The sequence below is a fragment of the Ursus arctos genome, unplaced genomic scaffold, assembly GCF_023065955.2.
Source record: "Ursus arctos isolate Adak ecotype North America unplaced genomic scaffold, UrsArc2.0 scaffold_7, whole genome shotgun sequence".
NCBI lineage: Eukaryota > Metazoa > Chordata > Mammalia > Carnivora > Ursidae > Ursus > Ursus arctos.
The window spans coordinates 72494673-72512502 of NW_026623089.1; the positions used below are offsets into that span (position 1 = coordinate 72494673).

Sequence of the window (17830 nt, forward strand, 5' to 3'; positions counted from 1 at the left end):
ATCGCAGTGACATGTTTTGCCTAATGTAGCCTAATCAACAAATGGATACCCCACCACCAATACTATATTCTATCGTTTAGAAACAAATTCTAGGTTTCATAGAAAAAGATTATACAAGAGTGACTCACTGGTGGCCACCTGGGGGGTATCAGCACCACTTCTTAAAGAGTTATAGTCCACAGCCTTATTTTACCAGAGTCTACTTTCTCCTGATATGCAGCTTTCCATAAATGACAACGATGTGTAATTTACTTCTATTTCTTCCCCCCCTTTTTTTGAACTACATTTTACTTTTGCATATTATAAATCCCACATTATTGCTATTTTTATTAATGTAGTTCATTATCTTTTTTTTTTTTTAAGATTTTACTTATTTGAGAGAGAGAAAGAGAGAGCACAAATGAGGAGGAGGGGCAGAGGGAGAAGCAGACACCCCACTGAGTAGGGAGCCTGACGCGGAACTCGATCCCAGGACAAGAGATCATGACCTGAGCCGAAGGCAGCCGCTTAACCAACTGAGCCACCCAGGCACCTCTGTAATTCATTATCTTTTAAAAAAAGATTTAAGTGTTAAAAAAAGACACATTTTTATTCATATAGTTACCATTTCTGGTGCTGTTCATTTCTTTGTATACATTCAGATTTCAATCTAATGTCATTTCCTTCTGCCTAAGAGACTTCTTTCACATTTCTTGTAGTGTGGATTTGCTAATGATAAATTCCTTCAGCTTTTGTATGTCTGAATGTGTCTTTAGTTAACCTTCATTTTCTGGAAGGTTTGTTTCCTGTAACAGTACATTTAATTAATTAATTAATTTTCCAGCAGTACTTTAAAGATGTTGCTTCACTGTTGGTGTTTCTTCATTGTTTGCAATAAGAAAGTTACTATAATCCTTACTTTTGTTTCTTTGTATATAACCTTCCCCTTCTGTGCCCCCCGCCCCTGCGCAAGCTGCTTTCAAGAATAAAAAAAAAAAAAGATTTTCTCCTATCAATGGTTTCGACCCATATAATTATGTAGCTCTTGGTATAGTTTTCTTCATGTTTCTTGTGCTTGGGTTTTACTGAGTTTCTTGGATATGTGATTTACAGTTTTCATCAAATTTCAAAATCTTTGGTCGTATTACTTAGTTTTTGTCCTCTTTCCCCCTTTAGAGACTACATTTGTAAGTATATTAAGCTGTTACAAACTGTCCCACAGCTGAATATTATTTTGTTCTTATTTCATTTTGTTTCAATTTTCTATAATTCATGTTAGTTTCTAAGCCAAAGTCTTCAATTTCGTTTTTTCCTTATGTAATGTTTAATCTGCTACTGACCTATCTATTTTCATCTATCACGTTGTAGTTTTCACCTGTACAGATTTGATTTAGGTCTTTATTATATATTTCATATCTCTGATTAACTTTTTAAAGAGCTTTATGGAGACCCATTTAAAGTGTAAATTGAATGGCTTTTTGTATACAATTGTGTAACCTCTCCATAATCTAATTTTATAACATTTTAATTTACCCCCTACAAGAAACCCCATGTCCCTTTGCAGACAGACCCTCTCCATACCCTAGTCACCTCCCTCCTCTGCCCCAGCGCCCCCACACCCATCCCAGCCCTGGACAAACACTAGTCTACTTCCTCATTCTTTAGATTTGCCTAATCTGGACATTTCCTATAAACGGGGATCATACAGTATGGTCTTTTGTGACCGGTTTCTTTCACTTTGCACATGTTTTCAAGGTTCATCTATGATTAAGTATGTACACCTCATTCTCTGTTCTTACTGAAAAATAACCCATTGAAGGGATGTAGATTTTGTTTTCCAGTTCACCTGCTGATGGACATTGAGGTTGCTTCTACTTTTTGGCCCTTGTAAGTAACACTGCTATGGACACTTGTGTACAAGGTTTTTGCCAACATGCTTTCATTTCTCTTGGATATATACATAGAAGTGGAATTGGGGTCCATATGGTCACTCTGTGTATAACATTTTGAGGAACTGCTGTTTCCCAAAGCAGATGCATCATTTTATATTGCCATCAGCCACATCAACATTCCACTTTCTGCACTTCCTCAGCTTTTATTATACTTTTTATTGTAACTCTGCTTATTTTTTTGAACATAACTGTTTTTAATATCCTTGCCTTTTGATTCTAACATTAATTTCTGTTCTGATCAGTGATGTTTTTTTTTTTTCTTCTCATTATGGGTTTTCTTTTCTTTTTTTTTTTCTATAAACTTGGTGGTTTTTAATTGGATGCCAGACATGGTAAATCGTACGTTAACGGCTGCTGGGCATGTTTGTTTCTGTAAACATCATTGTGCTTTGGTCTGTCACATATTTAGATGATTTGTTCACAGTCTGAGCTGTTAAGTGTAATTAGAGGGGCGACAAGTCTCGGGCTACCTGCTCCCCACCACGGAGGCACATCTGTCTGAGCGCTCCACCCAGGGCCCCCAGCTGGTGCAGCTTTTGGCCAGACAGGAGGAGCTAGTCACGGTTCCTGCCTCTCCGCGTCTCCTGGTTCCCTAAGCCGTTTCCGGGTAGACCCCTGGGGCCCAAGGCGCCACGCACTCAACCGACCCAACACGGCCAGCGAAATAGGTTCTCCGCGGCTGAGACCGGCCTGGTCGGTGGGCGGGGCGGGCAGGCTCCGGCCCCCGGCTGGTGGGCGGACCCCGGAGTGGCGGGGAGGCACCTGTGGGCGCGGGGAGACGGACCCCCTGGACACGACAGAAAGCGACGCGCTCTGGCGCTGGCATCACTCTCTCCCTGAGCCCGCAGGAGCCCTGTTCTTTCCTACGGATGCCAAGCGTCTGGGGAAGCACACCCAGTATCCTCCCTCTACCACAACATAATTTTTTTAAGTAAACTCAGTGCCCAGAGTCTCCCCTAAAACCCGAACTCAGGGACTTGTTCTCTGTCTGTGTCCCGCGAAACGGGAACCAGCCGCACTCCGCGAACCCGGCCCACGCCAGGCCTCCAGGCTCCGGCACAGCCTACGGGCAGCGCGCAGGCGCAGAACTCAGGCGCGCCGGTCACGCCCAGCCACGACCGCGCCGGCGCCAAACATCTAGCGTTCCAACCGCTCGTCCGCGCTTGCCAATCAGAGTGCGCGCTGGCCCTTGGTTCCCACCCACTGGCCCTGCAGCCAATCGCCTGCCCGGGCGGGCAGCCGCGGCGAATCCAAAGGGCACTGCGGCCTGGGTGCGGAACAGACGCCCGCTGCCCGCAGGAATGGAGGAGGCGGAGGCCGGGCCGCGAGCCCCAGTGCTAGAGTAAGCTAAGTGCCAGCCGGGGGCGGGCGGGGAGGACTCTGCAGGACCCTGGGGCACCCCGCGGACCCCCGGTGGTCCCGGCAAACCCGCTGTGCTGGCCGCGGCGACTGCGGGAGAGACTTCGTTCTCCCCGCGCGCGCACACCCTGGCGGCTCCCCGCGCAGCTGCACGTCCCCTCGCGGGTAGCGGCGTCCACGCTGGAAGCGTGTGGAAGGGTCATTTAGCGTCTGTGTACCCTGCGTCCACGCACACTCCCCCACCCCTGTGGGGGCACTGCAGCCCCCAGCGGGGAAGGCCCGGGAGAGCCTGGACCATCCTCTTCGACTGTGCTCTCTGCATAGTCCTCTGCTCTCTGCCTGGGACTCCCCGCTGCCCGTCATAGTGGGGCCCCTTATTTTCCTGTCCCTGTGTGTTTCTGACTCCCCTTGCTCTCCTTAGCTTTACTCAGGGCGTATTGCCTTTATACACACGCCGTTCCTGCTCCCAGGCAGCCCTGCAGGCCTGCCGGTCAGGGCAAGACTCAGCATTGATCCCGGTCTGTGTGTGTCTGTGCACGCCAGTTGGCCAGGACTAGCACCCCAGGAGTCTCCCGTTTCCCTTGTCTTCTTGCCCCTCAGGGCCCTAGACAAGCTGGCAGACATCCTGGAGCCAATCGGCCGGCAAGAAGAGGCAGAACTGCCAGCCCAGATCCTGGCGGAGTTTGTGATGGTATGTGCAGGATGGGCAGCTGGGGCCTCTCCTTGTTGCTGTCCTGGAGCTTGTGGGTAATGCAGATGGTGAGAACCCTGGAAGGCAGTCTCAGCCTGCAGCGCACACAGGTAATGATGTTCCTTGCCTCTGCCTGCTCTCCGAACAGGACTCCCGAAAGAAGTACAAGCTGCTCTGCAGCCAGCTTCAGGTGGTAGACTTCCTTCAGAACTTCTTAGCTCAGGAGGACGTTGTCCAAGGACTAGACCCTTTGGCTTCTGAAGACATAAGCCGTGAGTAGGCAGGGGGTGGGATGGGGAAGGAAGGGGATGTCAGTCTGGTTAGCTCTTTGGCTGATGGGAAGATGGAGTCCCCGGTGTTGGTGGCTCCTTTCAGGGCAGAACGCACTTGCAGCCAAGGAGCAGTGGAAAGAGCTGAAGGCCACCTACCAAGAGCATGTGGAAGCCATCACAGGTGCCCTGACCCAGGCCTTGCCCACGATGGAGGAGGCCCAGAGGAAGCGGGTGCAGCTCCAGGAAGCCCTGGAACAGCTCCAGGCCAAGGTGAGCTAGGCTGAGGGGAGAGAGGAGGGAAAGCGCAAGCATGCTGGGCTGGACCCACTGGCTGCCTCCCAGAATCCAACCAGAAAAACCCTTCTCCTCTCTTTTGCTTCCCTGCAGAAGCAAGTGGTCATGGAGAGACTGAGAACAGCCCAGAAGCAGTGGCGGCTGCAACAGGTGGGTCCACACCCCTAGGAAAATCTCCCTTCCCCGCTGCCATGCCATCGCATGGGCTAAATCCTCTGCTTGGAGGACTTATACCCCTCTTCTCTTGTGAGGCATTACAGCACAGGTGCCAGCATGGGCTTAAATGCAGCATCACCACTTCCTGTGTTGTGACTTTGGTCAGACTTCTCGCTTCCTGTGCTTCTGTGTCTTGTTTGTGACGTGGAGGCGATATTAGCACCTACCGTATAGAGTTCAGTTGATGAAGTCATTAGTAGAGCAAGGGCTTAAGTGGATAAGTGGCACATAGCAAACTAAATAAGCATTATCATATTTGTGCCTCTTTTCTCCAGAATGCTTCACACTGGAATAGCTTATTGTGACCCTTACTTTTCTTTAGGCCCCTCGTTTTGCCTAAAGTGGGTAGGGTCCCTCTTTCTGTCTCTGGGTCTGGGCCCCAGGTTGGGTCTAGCCTGGGGAGGTTAAGAGAATGGTTGTAAGACCTGCGCATCTGAGGAGCCATGTTTGCATTCTCATTCCTGGTAGGAGAAGCATCTGCAGCATCTGGCAGAAGCTTCTGCAGAGGTGAGGCAGCGGCAGAGAGGAACTCGGCAGGAGCTTGAGCGGGTATCTCAGGAACTTGGAAGCCTGCAGCAGCAGGCGGGGCAAAAGCGGGACACACTTCAGAGGTGAGGCTGGGAGTGTGGGCTGCAGACCCAGAGTGGTCCGGTTTCCTCCCTTTACATCCCACCTCTTCCTTCCAGGCACCAGACCTTCCTCCAGCTGCTACACACTCTGCAGGGTCAGCTGCCGTTCCCCGAGGCAGAGACAGAGCTACCACAAAGGCTGGATCTTCCTGAGGATAAACCCCAGAAGCAGAACCCTGGGAATACCATAGGGAAGGACAGGAGTGTACCGTCCAAGGTGAATGAGAGATGGGCCGGGGGGCCAGGGAGGTGGAGAAAGAAGCTGGGAGGTAGGCCTCACCCACCACCCATACCATGTCTCCGTCCCCAAGGGTGATGGCCTACAGCCTGCTGGAGATGCGAGCTCGCCTGGGCTTCCTGAGGGACAGCAACATGGAAAAGGAACCTAGAGCAGGTCAGCCTCCAGCTCAGGTCTTTGTGTCCCTGGACTGCAGGTACGGAAGGAGGGAAGGACCTCTGTTTCTGAGCTCTGTTTTCACAGAGGGGATGGGAGGTGGGAAGGAGCAAGGATTTATCTATGCCTGAAGCTTATCCCCATATCCTGTGCCCAGCCTGCCCTGGGCTAATTCCTCTCTATCTTCCCGAACCCCTTGGCCCCACCCTTATTGCAGGATGGACTAGGAACTCCTGAGTGTAGCTCGGTTTCTGACCATGACCTCGATGGGGTGGGCTCTGGATTCTGTTGATTAAAAGCCTTAGAGTTCTCATTTATCTCTTTTCTGTTTCTATGTTGGTGGGAAGAGGCACACTTGAAGCCAACAATATGACAGGTGCTGGAACTGGTGTGAATAGAAAGGGTGCAGATGGGAAGGGGGTCCTGGCCTGGAGCCTCTGGGGTTGCTCGTCCAAATCCATATGAATCAAACATGCTGAGCTTATTAATTCAGGGAGGAGGAGAATGCTTTGTGCAGGTGGTTAGATACGGGAAGATAATTTTAATTGCTGACCCAAATATTGATTGAATTCGTGCTTTGTGCCAGGCCCCTTGCTATGAACTGGAGCTACAGCAGCGGGCTTGTCTGACTAGTCCTTGGCTGTGGGGAACATAATGAGCATGAACAAGTAAACAGGTCAATACCTGATTGCAGAGTGTGGTAAACATGGGAAAACAAACTAAAACAACAGTATGGTAAATTTAGAGCAATAGTAACAAAGAGACCCTCATCTGTGTGTGTGTGTGTGTGTGTGTGTGTTCTGTGTTTTTTCGCCTCCACTCCTCCATGTGTCTTGCTGGGTTCAGGAAAGGTGGGGGCACAGCCATGTGGGAGAGATTACCTCCCTGACTGGGAGTGTGGGTCTGCTTGCAGAGAGAGAGAGAGGGAGACAAGTGACAGCTGCAGTGGGAAACCCAGTCTCCAGCTGAGAACAGGACCATCATGTGTGAGCAAGACCCAAGCATCTCTGAGAAAGAGACATCAGGGCTTTGTTTTTGGCGAGAGAGTTTCAAGAGACCCTGGTCTCTGCTGTGTCTCCGACTGGGATGCCTTCTCGAAGGTGGAAATTGAGGTCCTTGCTCAGTCTGGTCATTTGCTCTACTTTTCTGAGGTCCTGTGTGTTCTAATTGTTTTTTTAATATGTTGGCCCCATTGTTTAGGTACGAAGTGGGACAGATATCACAGGTCTTTGAAGCCTCCATCACAACAGAGTAAGGGGTCTGTAAGGATTGAGGCTACTTCTTTAGGGAGCACACAGACAGCCGGAGAGGCTCCCTCCGTCTGCCCATCCACCTCCTCACACGTGGTCCTGAATGTAGCCTTCTGGCAGCCCACATAGTAGTCTCATCCTTCTCTTCCTGCTGGGTTGGCTCCCCTCCCCTACATCCTGGTTTATTTTTGTAGTCGTGTAGACCCTGAAATTTTTATGGTACGCAGGGGAGAGCAGGAATATCCACCCTGAGGAAGGAGGGTCTACTAGGGGGTGCTGGGGTATGGGCTGGGATGGTTTGGACTCACCATGTCCTTGCACACACGGTGGCTGACAGAGAGTCACCAGGGATGGGAAGATACTCCCTGGAGCCCTGCAGGTGCAGGTCAAGGATAATGTCCTGAGATGCTCCACATCGGGACAGGGGAAGAGACTGGGCAGATGCCCAGGAGTCAGACTTAGACCTCTGAGGAACTTCTGGGAACCAGCTTTCTCTCAAGGTGTATGGATGAGTCAGTGCACACATGAGACCAAAGAGGAGGAGATACTCGAGTGTTTTTTGGCCAGTGTGGTCCATGGCGTTGGTGCTCTGCACTGACAAGCTCAGGAATTGGGATTTATTTTCAGATAGGAGCTGGATCTCAGCTTCTAGCTGCTCTGTCCTCCCTTAGATTCCCCTAAACACTGTTCTTGTTCACTGTTCTTGCACCAGGCACCTGTGTGCAAGGTGGGAGCCTCCCCCTGGGAAATCATGGTCTCTTACATAAAGCCAGTGCATGCCGAAGGCCCTGCTGCCTGCTGAGCATCTCCTCGTCCTCTTTTCCGTCTGACTGAGGGACACAGACCAGTGAGGTGCAGGGAGGGGTGGACACTAGTCAGGACCGGAAGTGTCCTTGATAAAAGGGACGGTAGGCTTAGTCCAATTACAGAAAACCTCTCTCTGATTTCCATAAGAATAATGTTTTCCTTTAAAAAATTTTTTTTCTTGTGGTGAAATACTGTTTTGCTTTTTTTCCTAGTTTTAATCTTGTATTTCCTAGCTACTGTCATATTTTTCTAAGAATTGTTCATTTCTAATTTTTTAAGCTTATTGGTATAAAGTTGTGATGATTTTTTGTTTTTTTATCCTTTTAATGTCTGCAGCCTGTTGTAGGATGGCCTAATGTTAGACTCCTGATATTTTTGTGCCTTACCTGATTTTCTCTTTGACCTACCTTCGGATGTTTATTCAGTTTCAAATACTGAGTCAGAGATTGGCTTTTGTGATCCGGTGTTGTATGTCTGTTTTGACTCATCGATTTGTAGTCCTGTCCTAGCCATCTCCTACTTTCTGTTTTTTGGTGAAGGAGATGTACTTTTTTTGGTAAACTTTTAATTTGTATCGGTTGGTAAACTTGTGTATTTGGTTCCTGATTTGTTTTCTCAAATAAACATGTAAGGCTATACATTTTTTCTGGTTTTCTTTAAGTATTTTCATGGTCACTCAATTCATAGAATTTTTTCTTTCCCATTATAATTATTTATGAGTTCCTTAGAAAAATAATTTTGAAATTTTCTACTCTGTGAGAAGATAATCTAAGTTTATTCTAATTGAGTCAGAGAATGTCATCTCTATAATAAAAACTTTGAAATTTGGTGAAGAGAGCAGTTACAGCCATGAATGTGGTCTCTCCCTTTTTTGTTTCTCGTGGATTTGAAAAGAATGTTTTGGAATTGTCATGTGTGGTGTTTTCTGTATGTCTGTTAGATTATGCTTGTTACATTTTTGTTTAATCTTCTGTATGCTTAATTTTTTGTTTTCTGCTTATCCCCTTCTGAGGAATGTGTTCAGGTCTCCAAGTATGACAGTGGATCTATTTTTCCTCACGGTTCTGGTAAAGTTTGTTTTACGTGCTCTGTGGCTACTTGTTGAAGGCACAACACGTTTGCACATGTGTCTTTCTTCCAAACAGAACTTGACAGTCATGTCGTGGCCTCCCTCATCTCCGGGCTTGAGATCCGATGAATACAGTACAACCTGGCCAGCTCCCCTGTTGATCCCTCACCTGCTACGTCTCTCCTACAGTCTTTTGCATTCCAACCTTTCTTTACCCTTATGTTTTTTGCTTTTATACCACATTTAAAGGACAGTTTTTAAAGATTCAGTTTCATAAATTTTATCCCTAAGATTTTGTATTTGTGTCAGATTTTTCATTCACTCTCCCTTGTTTTTTGTATATTACTTTTTTGCCTTTGGTTTTGTTTATTTTTTATCATTTCTCATTTCTTTTATCTTCTGAAGTTCTTCCCTGATTATTATCCCAGTTTAGCTTTGATAGTTAATAAAGTCTACAGTGAAGTGCAACGAGTCTCGATCTTCTTAAACAGGTACTGAAGCTTAGGAGACTTGACCATTGACGATACTCTGAACTAGTAAGATATTTTTGTCCAGTTTATTACTTCTAGCCTATTCTGTTCTCGCAAATCAGACTTCCTGTTCTCTACAGTGTTTTGTTCATGTTCACTCATTTACTTTGATTTTTTTGCCTGCTTGATTTTTGCAGGTCAGAGCTTTCCTATGGGATAATGTCCCCACCTGAAATACATGTATCAGTCTTTCTTGGTTAGGGTCTGGAGGCTGTGTAACACTTCACTATTTCTTATTATGAAATGTTTTTATTTTATTCTCATTCTTTTTTTTTTTTTTTTTGTAAAGATTTTATTTATTTGAGAGAGGGAGAGCGAGAGAGCACAAGCAGGGGGGTGGCAGAGGGAGAGGGGGAGGGAGAAACAGACTCCCTGCTGATCAGGGAGCCCATGCCAGCGTGATCCTAGGACCATGGCGGGGATCATGACCTGAGCGGAAGGCAGATGCTTAACTGACTTTGTGACCCAGGCATTCCTTTTATTCTCATTCTTTTTTTTTTTTTTTAAGATTTTTTTAAAATTTATTTAGTTGACAGAGAGACAGCCAGCGAGAGAGGGAACACAAGCAGGGGGAGTGGGAGAGGAAGAAGCAGGCTCCCAGCGGAGGAGCCTGATGTGGGGCTCCATCCCAGAACGCTGGGATCATGTCCTGAGCCAGAGGCAGACACTTAAGGACTGAGCCACCCAGGCGCCCTTTTTATTCTCATTCTTAAAAGATGTTTTTATTATGTAGAGAATGCTTAGTAGACAGGTATTTTCATTTAAAACATTGAAGATCTTGTACTGTGATTATCTGGCTTTCACTTTGCTGATAGAAGTCAGCTGCCTGTTAAAAGCTCTTCTTATATGTCTGGTTCGTTCATTCATTAATTCATTCTGCTTGCAGTTAGTTGGGCTTGCTAAATCTGAAATTGCCAGTCTTTCAACAGTTCTGGAGTTTTTTCAGCCCGTTTAAAAAATGGTCTTACCTCTTCTTTACGAGCTTCTTCCAAATCCGTTAGACATCAGTTAGATTTTCTAACTTTGTGCTTCATGTTACATAAATTTTCTTTTATATTTATAATTTTTTTCTCTAGAATGCATTTAGATGCTTTCCTTTATTTTGTTAACTGTATGTTACTAATCTATTGTTTTATCATTCGTTTCTTAATTTTTGTTCTTCATTTTCAAGCAGATATAGTAGGACCCCAGTCTACATTATTGGGTTTTTGTTGTTAATCTGGCCTACGTTTTGATCTTATATTTTCTCACCTTTATACAACATATATAGGCCTTTTGTCATCTGTGTTGGAAAGGTTCATATCTCCATCTTTGCGGGCCTGGATCCTTTATTACATACACTCCCTGTTGCTTTGCATGGTCCATTTTGACTGAACTCATTTGTTGAGAATTCTTGTGGCTGGTTACAGACTCGAGAGGATTTGTGTTTACTTCTGTCAGTCACTTGTGGATACAACATTTAGAAAAAAAGGTTTAAAGATATATTTTAATGTTCTTTCCGTCCCTCCTCTTTTTCATTCTGCTGTTCGTTGATTTTCTTTCTTTTTCATTAGTATTTCTCAAAGACTTTATTTCTATTTTTCAAAAGCACAAGGTTTAACATTATTTTAGTACTGCTTTAATGTTCTTTCATTATTTTCCTTTCCAAGGTACCATCCTGAAATTCTTTATTGAATTCTATTTTTATGTGACTTACTTCTGCCAGGAAAATATTCTTGTTAACACTTGGATAGTTTCAGCAAAGTTAATCCCTCTCTTTCTTTCTTTACAATGTTAAAATTTGTAAAACCAAGGTTTCACTTTGAATATTCTACCCTACTGTGAAAAGAAAGCTATTCTAGAATAAAAGAATAATATAAAATGTATGTGTTCTATAATAAATTATATGATAATAAAAGAAAGCTATGGTAACCATTCTAGGATCTATGGTTAATATACCCCATTCCTATCTTACACAATTTATGCAACTTTTTGTATTGCAATTTGTATGTGTCGTCTTTGAGGCAATTATGTATACGTTTTGAAATAGTGTGAAATTAAATAAACTAATTTCATTATTATTCCTAGCCTAGTCTTTAAATGGCCCTTTTGCTACTTTGAACACTGGGCTCTGAGGAATTTAGTGTTTGGGTCTTGATATACTTTGTTCTTGAAATGTAGGGTAACCTAGGCATTAGTTCTAGTCTCAGGAATTAACGTCTTTTATGTTTGTTTCAGGCCTTTTTAAACAGTTTTTGGGGGAGTGTACATTCTTTTATTTATGTTGTTAAATTGAGTTTATGTAACTGTTGACATAGTTATAAAAAAAAGCCTTGTTAATCTTCATGGCTCTCTGCAGTATACAAAAATTAGATGTCGGATACCATATTCCCATGTATTTCTAAATTTTAAATTGTGAGATGGATTTTAGCAAACAGACCTATCCAAGGCATGAATGATTCATTTCATCTTGCATTTTTTAGTTATTAAACCCTAGTGAAGGAGTTGATAATTATTTAAATGGATTGATTACTTCATGCCTAAAATAGGGTTTTGAAATAGAAAAAAGGGGTAAACCCAGAACTGTGCTTTTAGAGGATGACCAGACTATTGGAAATAAGAGATTATCACATATAAACATTATAAAAGAAATAAATCAAGAAAAAATATATAAGTGTGTGTATGTATATGTAATCCAGTGCACAAGAATTTGTTCTATTTATACCATACTATAAAAAATGATAAAAAAAAACTAATGTGAGTTGGAGTCATCAAAGTAGGGCTTGTTTAGGAAAGAATGAATGAGTTAAAATTATGCTATAGATTCTCAGTGTTTTAAAATTGTGTCACAAAAACTTCAGGTCTAATCTTAATAACCAATCATAAACAGTAAGCGTATCAGTTTCATTAATTAAAATACAAGTTTAAAAAGTAGGTATATTAAATTTTCAAGTTTTTCATGTAACTTATTGGTGGAGAAGAAGTTATGCTTTATGTGGCTTTGAGGGAAAGTACTTGTAAGGGGCAGAGGCCAGTCCACCCTCTCCATATCTGTAAGGTCTGGATTACCTGGCCCGGATCCTCTAGAAATAAAAGAGGAATTTAAAGTAATGTATGTAGTGCAGTTTGGCGTTATTTCTGGTGGTTTGGTTGGGTCACTCCACGAGGACAGCAGATTGCTGGGAGGGTGTGCAGCTCCACGTTTGGAGACTCTGCTCTCAATGACAACTGAGACGCTGCTTTGTGCACCATTACCAACATGAGAAAGACAAGCTCAGTCCTAAAAACACACATGCATAAAACGGGCAGAGAGCATGCAGATCCGAAGGAGGAAGGAATTAGGCTGCTCCTCTCAGTTCCAGATCCTGCTGTTCACTATTGGTGCTCCTTATTCCTCTGTTCAGGAACGTGCGTAACTTTCATCCACATATGAACATACACCAGTGCCTTCATACTTTGAAAGGACTTTGTAAATGTTCATTGGATTATGTTCAGGAAAGATTTCCCAAAGAGCTGCACCTTGAGCGCAATTTCAAACAAATGAAATTATCCAGAGGCTGATTTCATCATTTATTGAATGTTAGCTATTTGCTGAACATAAGTTTAGAGAATTAAAAAAATAAAAGAGAAAAGAAAAGAAAGTGATAAAGACAATCTGAGTTTAAATTTGAAGACAGGAAGGAAGAATCTGTTAAACTAATTCTCAGGGCACCTGGGTGACTTAGTTGGTTAAGCTCTGCCTTCGGCTCAGGTCATGGTTCCAGGGTGCTGGGTTTGAGTCCCACATTGGGCTCCCTGCTCAGCGGGGAGTCTGCTTCACCCTCCCTCTGTGATCTTTCTCACTCTCTTTTAAATAAATAAATAAAATCTTAAAAAAAAAAATGGGTAGAATACAGTGATCCCAATTATGAGTAAACACATGTTATACCCACCAAAGCCATCACTAAAGCATTTCAGTGACACTAGTATTCTTGGATGGTGGTAGTTAGCCATCAGAACCAGTGTGTACCCACTAGAAACTGATGAATTGCCTTTCCACTCAGCTCACTGCTTTTTGGTGTGAGTCACTGAAGGCTTGTGACTTTCTAGGATGTTGGAAAGCATTTTCAACAATGCAGAATCCTTGTGCCTGAGTAATATTCTGCTTATCAAGGTTTTAGGGACTAACAGTTGAAAATAGGGGGGGGAAAACTCAGCCATAATTTAAAATGTTTATTATAAAGGATGGTGACCGACTTCCATCAATTTGCAAAATGAGTATGGTTGTGAGACAATACCATATAACTATCATAGTAACTTTAGTTTTAAGAATTAACATTGCACGGTATTCAGAGATACTGGAATGTAGAGATAAGAGGAGTTTTACGTGAGGCGCGCGCGTCACCCTTGGTGCTAGCAACAGGCTGTTCTTACTCTTTTGAGAAAACGTATTTGATTAAAAAAAAAGTTTGGTTGTGATCATAAGAAGAGATTTTCTGTTTTACCCCTTCCCTGTAGCTCTATCCCATCTCAGAAATTTTCAGGAATTGATTCACTAATTAAACTCTGTTGGAGTAGTGGCGGTCTGAAGAAATAGGTGGTGAAACAAATGTGACGTTTGTAACAACAAAAAGGAAGGGCTGGTAGATACTCGGGTAATTCTGATTATCATTGTTATACATTGTATATCTTTTGTATAGGAGAATGACTAAAACTATGGGGTTCCATGTGCCTCAAGGAAAAAGTTTTGTTTTCTATCTAAGTAATGATATGGGTTTTGTTTGCTTTCGGATATTCTACAACAGTTTACTGTTGTGAGTCTACCTGTAATTTAGCAGTCACCTTGTCTAGCTCTAACAGGTGATAGTCTGGCAGATGGTAGTGAGGATTTCCTTACAAGGTTTACAGTTTCTGGTAAATTTCTTGCCTTGTTTGTTCTTTTTCCGAAATTGTGTGTGTGTGTGTGTGCGCGCGCATGTGTGCGTGCACGTGTGTGTGAACGTACACATACATACCCAGTCATATTCATATAAGGTGTGCTCCTTTGTATTTTGGGACTAAGTTGAAAATTACGTGCAGATTCAGAATTGTATTGATTCCCGATAATTTTTCCTGTTAGTATATATTGATGATGCGCTTAACAAACCTTTCTGAGCACCTACGTGTCACTTTTCCATTTTTTTTTTTTTTTTAAGATTTTATTATTTATTTGACAGAGATAGAGACAGCCAGCGAGAGAGGGAACACAAGCAGGGGGAGTGGGAGAGGAAGAAGCAGGCTCACAGCGGAGGAGCCTGACGTGGGGCTCGATCCCATAACGCCGGGATCACACCCTGAGCCGAAGGCAGACGCCCAACCGCTGTGCCACCCAGGCGCCCCCACTTTTCCATTTTTTAATAAAAATATATTTGACATGTAGCATTGCATAAATTTAAGGTGTTAAAACATGTTAATTTGATAGTTGATGTATTGTTCTGTGATTGCCATTGTAGTGTAGAGGTACCCTAATTAGCACCTGTCACATTATTTAATTATCATTTCTTTTAGTGGTTAGAATAATTAAGTTCTAGTCTCAGCAAGTTTGATGGTAATCCTACAGTATGGTCTGTGTTCATTACACTGTGCAGTAGATCTCTAGAGCTTATTTACTACTCCTTGCAAGTTTGTCCCCTAAGCAATGTCAGTCCTATTTTCCCACCCCTCATCCTTTGGTAATCACCATTGTGTTGTGTTTTCACAAGTTTGGCTTTTTTAGATTTCTCATGTAAGTATACCACATATTACTTGCCTTTCTCTTACATCATTTAGTATAATTGCTCAAGGTCCATCTATGTTGTCTCCAATGGCAAGATGGTCTTCTTTCACATGGCTGGATAATATGTATAATATATGTGTATTACTTGAATATATACCATACATATGGATAATATATATAACGTAATATATATGCATCACATCTTTATCAGTTCCTCCAATGATGAACATTTAGGTTTTTTCCATATCTTGGCTATTGTGCGTAATGCTGCAGCATGGGAGTTCAGATATGTCTTTGATATGTTGTTTTCATTTCCTTTGGGTATATACGCAGAAATGGAGTTGCTGGGTCATATGGTAGATATGTTTTTAATTTTTTGAGGAACCTTTGTATTGTTTTACATATTGGCTGAACCAATACACATTTCCACCAACAGTGGGAAGCGTCCCCTTTTCTCCACATTCTTGACATACTTGTTCTCTCTTCTTGATTCTAGCCAATCTAACAGGTGTGAGGTGATATCTCATTGTGGTTTTGATTTGCCTTTCCCTGATGATGAGTGATGTTGAGCATTTGTTCATGTACCTGTTTGCAGTTTGGATGTCTTCTCTGGAGAAATGTCTGTTCAGTTACTCTGCCCTTTTTTTTTTTTTTTTTTTATCATGTTGTTTGTTTTTGTTTGTTTTGAGTTGTCTGAATTCTTTATCTATTTTGGATATTAACCCCTGTTATATATATTTGGTTTGCAAAAATGTTCTTTCCTTCTGTAGCTTGCCTTTTCATTTTGTTACTTCTTTCTTTGCTATGAAGAAACTTTTAAGTTTTATGTATTCCATTTGCTGATTTTTGTTTTTGTTTAGCATTTGTGCTTTTAGTGTCATCTCCAAAAACTCATTGCCAAATCCAGTGTGAAAGAGCTTCTTCCCTACATTTTTTTCTAGTTTTATGGTTCAGGTGTTATGTTTCAATCTTGACCCATTTTGGGTTAATTGCTGTGAGTGCTGTAAGATAGTGGTCCAATTTCTGTGTGGAGCACTGGGTGTTATACGCAAGTAATGAATCATGGAACACTACATCAGAAACTAAGGATGTACTGTACGGTGACTAACATAACATAATAAAAAATTATTTTTAAAAAATAGTGGTCCAATTTCTTTGTTCTGCATATGTTTTTTCAGTGTTTTCAGCACCATTTATTAGAGGCTATTCTTTCGCCATTGAGTGTTCTTGGCCCCTTGTGGAATATTAGTTGACAGTATATGTGGAAGTTTAATTCTGAGCTCTGTGTTCTGTTCTCTTGGTCTGTGTGTCTATTCTTTTGCTCGTAGCATATTGTTTTTATTACCATGGCTTGTAGTATAGTCAGGAAGTGTGATACCTCCAGCTTTGTTCTTTCCCAGCGTTGCTTTGGCTATCCAGGGTCTTTTTGTCCGTACAAATTTTCGATTTTTTTTTTTTTTTTCAGTTTCTTTGAAGCAGTTGGAATTTTGATGGGGATTACATTGGCTCTATAGATGGCTTTGGGTAGTATGGACATTGTAACTATTAATTCTTTCAATCCATGAACACAAGATGTCTTTCCATTAGTTTGTGTCTTCTTCAACTTCTTTCGGCAAGGTCTTATGCTTTTCAATGTACAGATCTTTCACTCCCTTGATTAAATTTATTCCTTGGTATTTTATTGTTTTTGAAGCTATTGTAAATAGGATAGTTTTTATTTCATTTTTGGGATATTACATCATTAGTATATAGAAATGCAACTGCTTATCATATACTGATTTTATATCCTGCCATTTTCCGGAAGTTCCAATAGTTTTTTGGCAGAGTCTTAGGGATTGTGTATATACAGAATCAAATCATCTACAAGTAATGGCAGTTTTACTTCTTCCTTTCCAATTTGGATGCCTTATTTGTCTTGACTGAATGCTCTAGGTAGGACTTCCACTACTATATGGAGTGAGAGGGGTGAGAGTGAGCATCCTTGTCTTCTTCTTGATCTTAGAGGAAAAGCTTTCAAATTCTATGTTGAGTATAATGTTAGTTATGGATTTGTTGTATACGGCCTTTATTATGTTGAGCTGTGTTCTTTCCGAGGGTTGAGGGTTTTATTAGGAAAGGATCCTGCATTTTGTCAAATGCACTTTTATCATCTATTGTGATGATCATGTGATTTTTTAATCTTTCATTCTGTTAATGTGCTGTATTACATTTATTGATTTGTGTATATTTGACCCATCTTTGCATCCCAGGGATAAATCCCACTTGGTCATGGTGTATAATCATTATTATGTATTTTAATGTGTTCTGGAATTTTTTTAATGTGTTCTTGAATTTGGTTTGCCAGTATTTTGTTGACAATTTTTGCATCTATATTCATCAGGGATTTGGTCTATAATCTTACTTTCTTGTGTTCTTTTCTGACTTTGGTTACATGGTAATATTGGCATCATAGAATGAAATTGGAGGTGTTCCCTCCCTCTTTAATTTTTTTGGAATAGTTCGAGAACACTTGGCGTTTGTGGTGTTTTTCTGTTGTTGTTGTTGCATATAATTGTTTATAATAGTCTTTTAAGAGCCTTTGTATTTCTATAGTATCAGTTGATTTCTAATTTTATTTATTTGAGTCTTCTCTCTTTTTTAATTAGTCTAGCAAAACGTTTGTCATTTTTATCTTT

The 17830-nt window shown here is 42.2% G+C and overlaps 1 protein-coding gene across 6 annotated transcripts in view; it reads left to right on the forward strand.

Annotated features, from left to right (window-relative positions):
• Window positions 1-3172: 3172 nt before the first annotated feature.
• Window positions 3173-17830, forward strand: part of ZWINT (ZW10 interacting kinetochore protein) — a 47083-nt gene continuing 32425 nt past the window's right edge. For 3 of the 6 annotated variants that reach the window (XM_057308729.1, XM_026504121.4, XM_026504120.4), the window contains exons 1-8: window positions 3173-3273; window positions 3891-3981; window positions 4130-4253; window positions 4357-4523; window positions 4641-4697; window positions 5232-5374; window positions 5450-5609; window positions 5704-5826. In XM_057308729.1, the coding sequence (XP_057164712.1) occupies window positions 3233-3273; window positions 3891-3981; window positions 4130-4253; window positions 4357-4523; window positions 4641-4697; window positions 5232-5374; window positions 5450-5609; window positions 5704-5781 (861 nt within the window). In that variant the 5' untranslated portion in view covers window positions 3173-3232 and the 3' untranslated portion in view covers window positions 5782-5826. Of the gene's footprint in view, window positions 3274-3890; window positions 3982-4129; window positions 4254-4356; window positions 4524-4640; window positions 4698-5231; window positions 5375-5449; window positions 5610-5703; window positions 5827-8988; window positions 12530-17830 lie in introns of those variants that run through there. The other 3 variants (XM_048219239.2, XM_057308730.1, XM_057308728.1) reach the window with 2 other exon arrangements.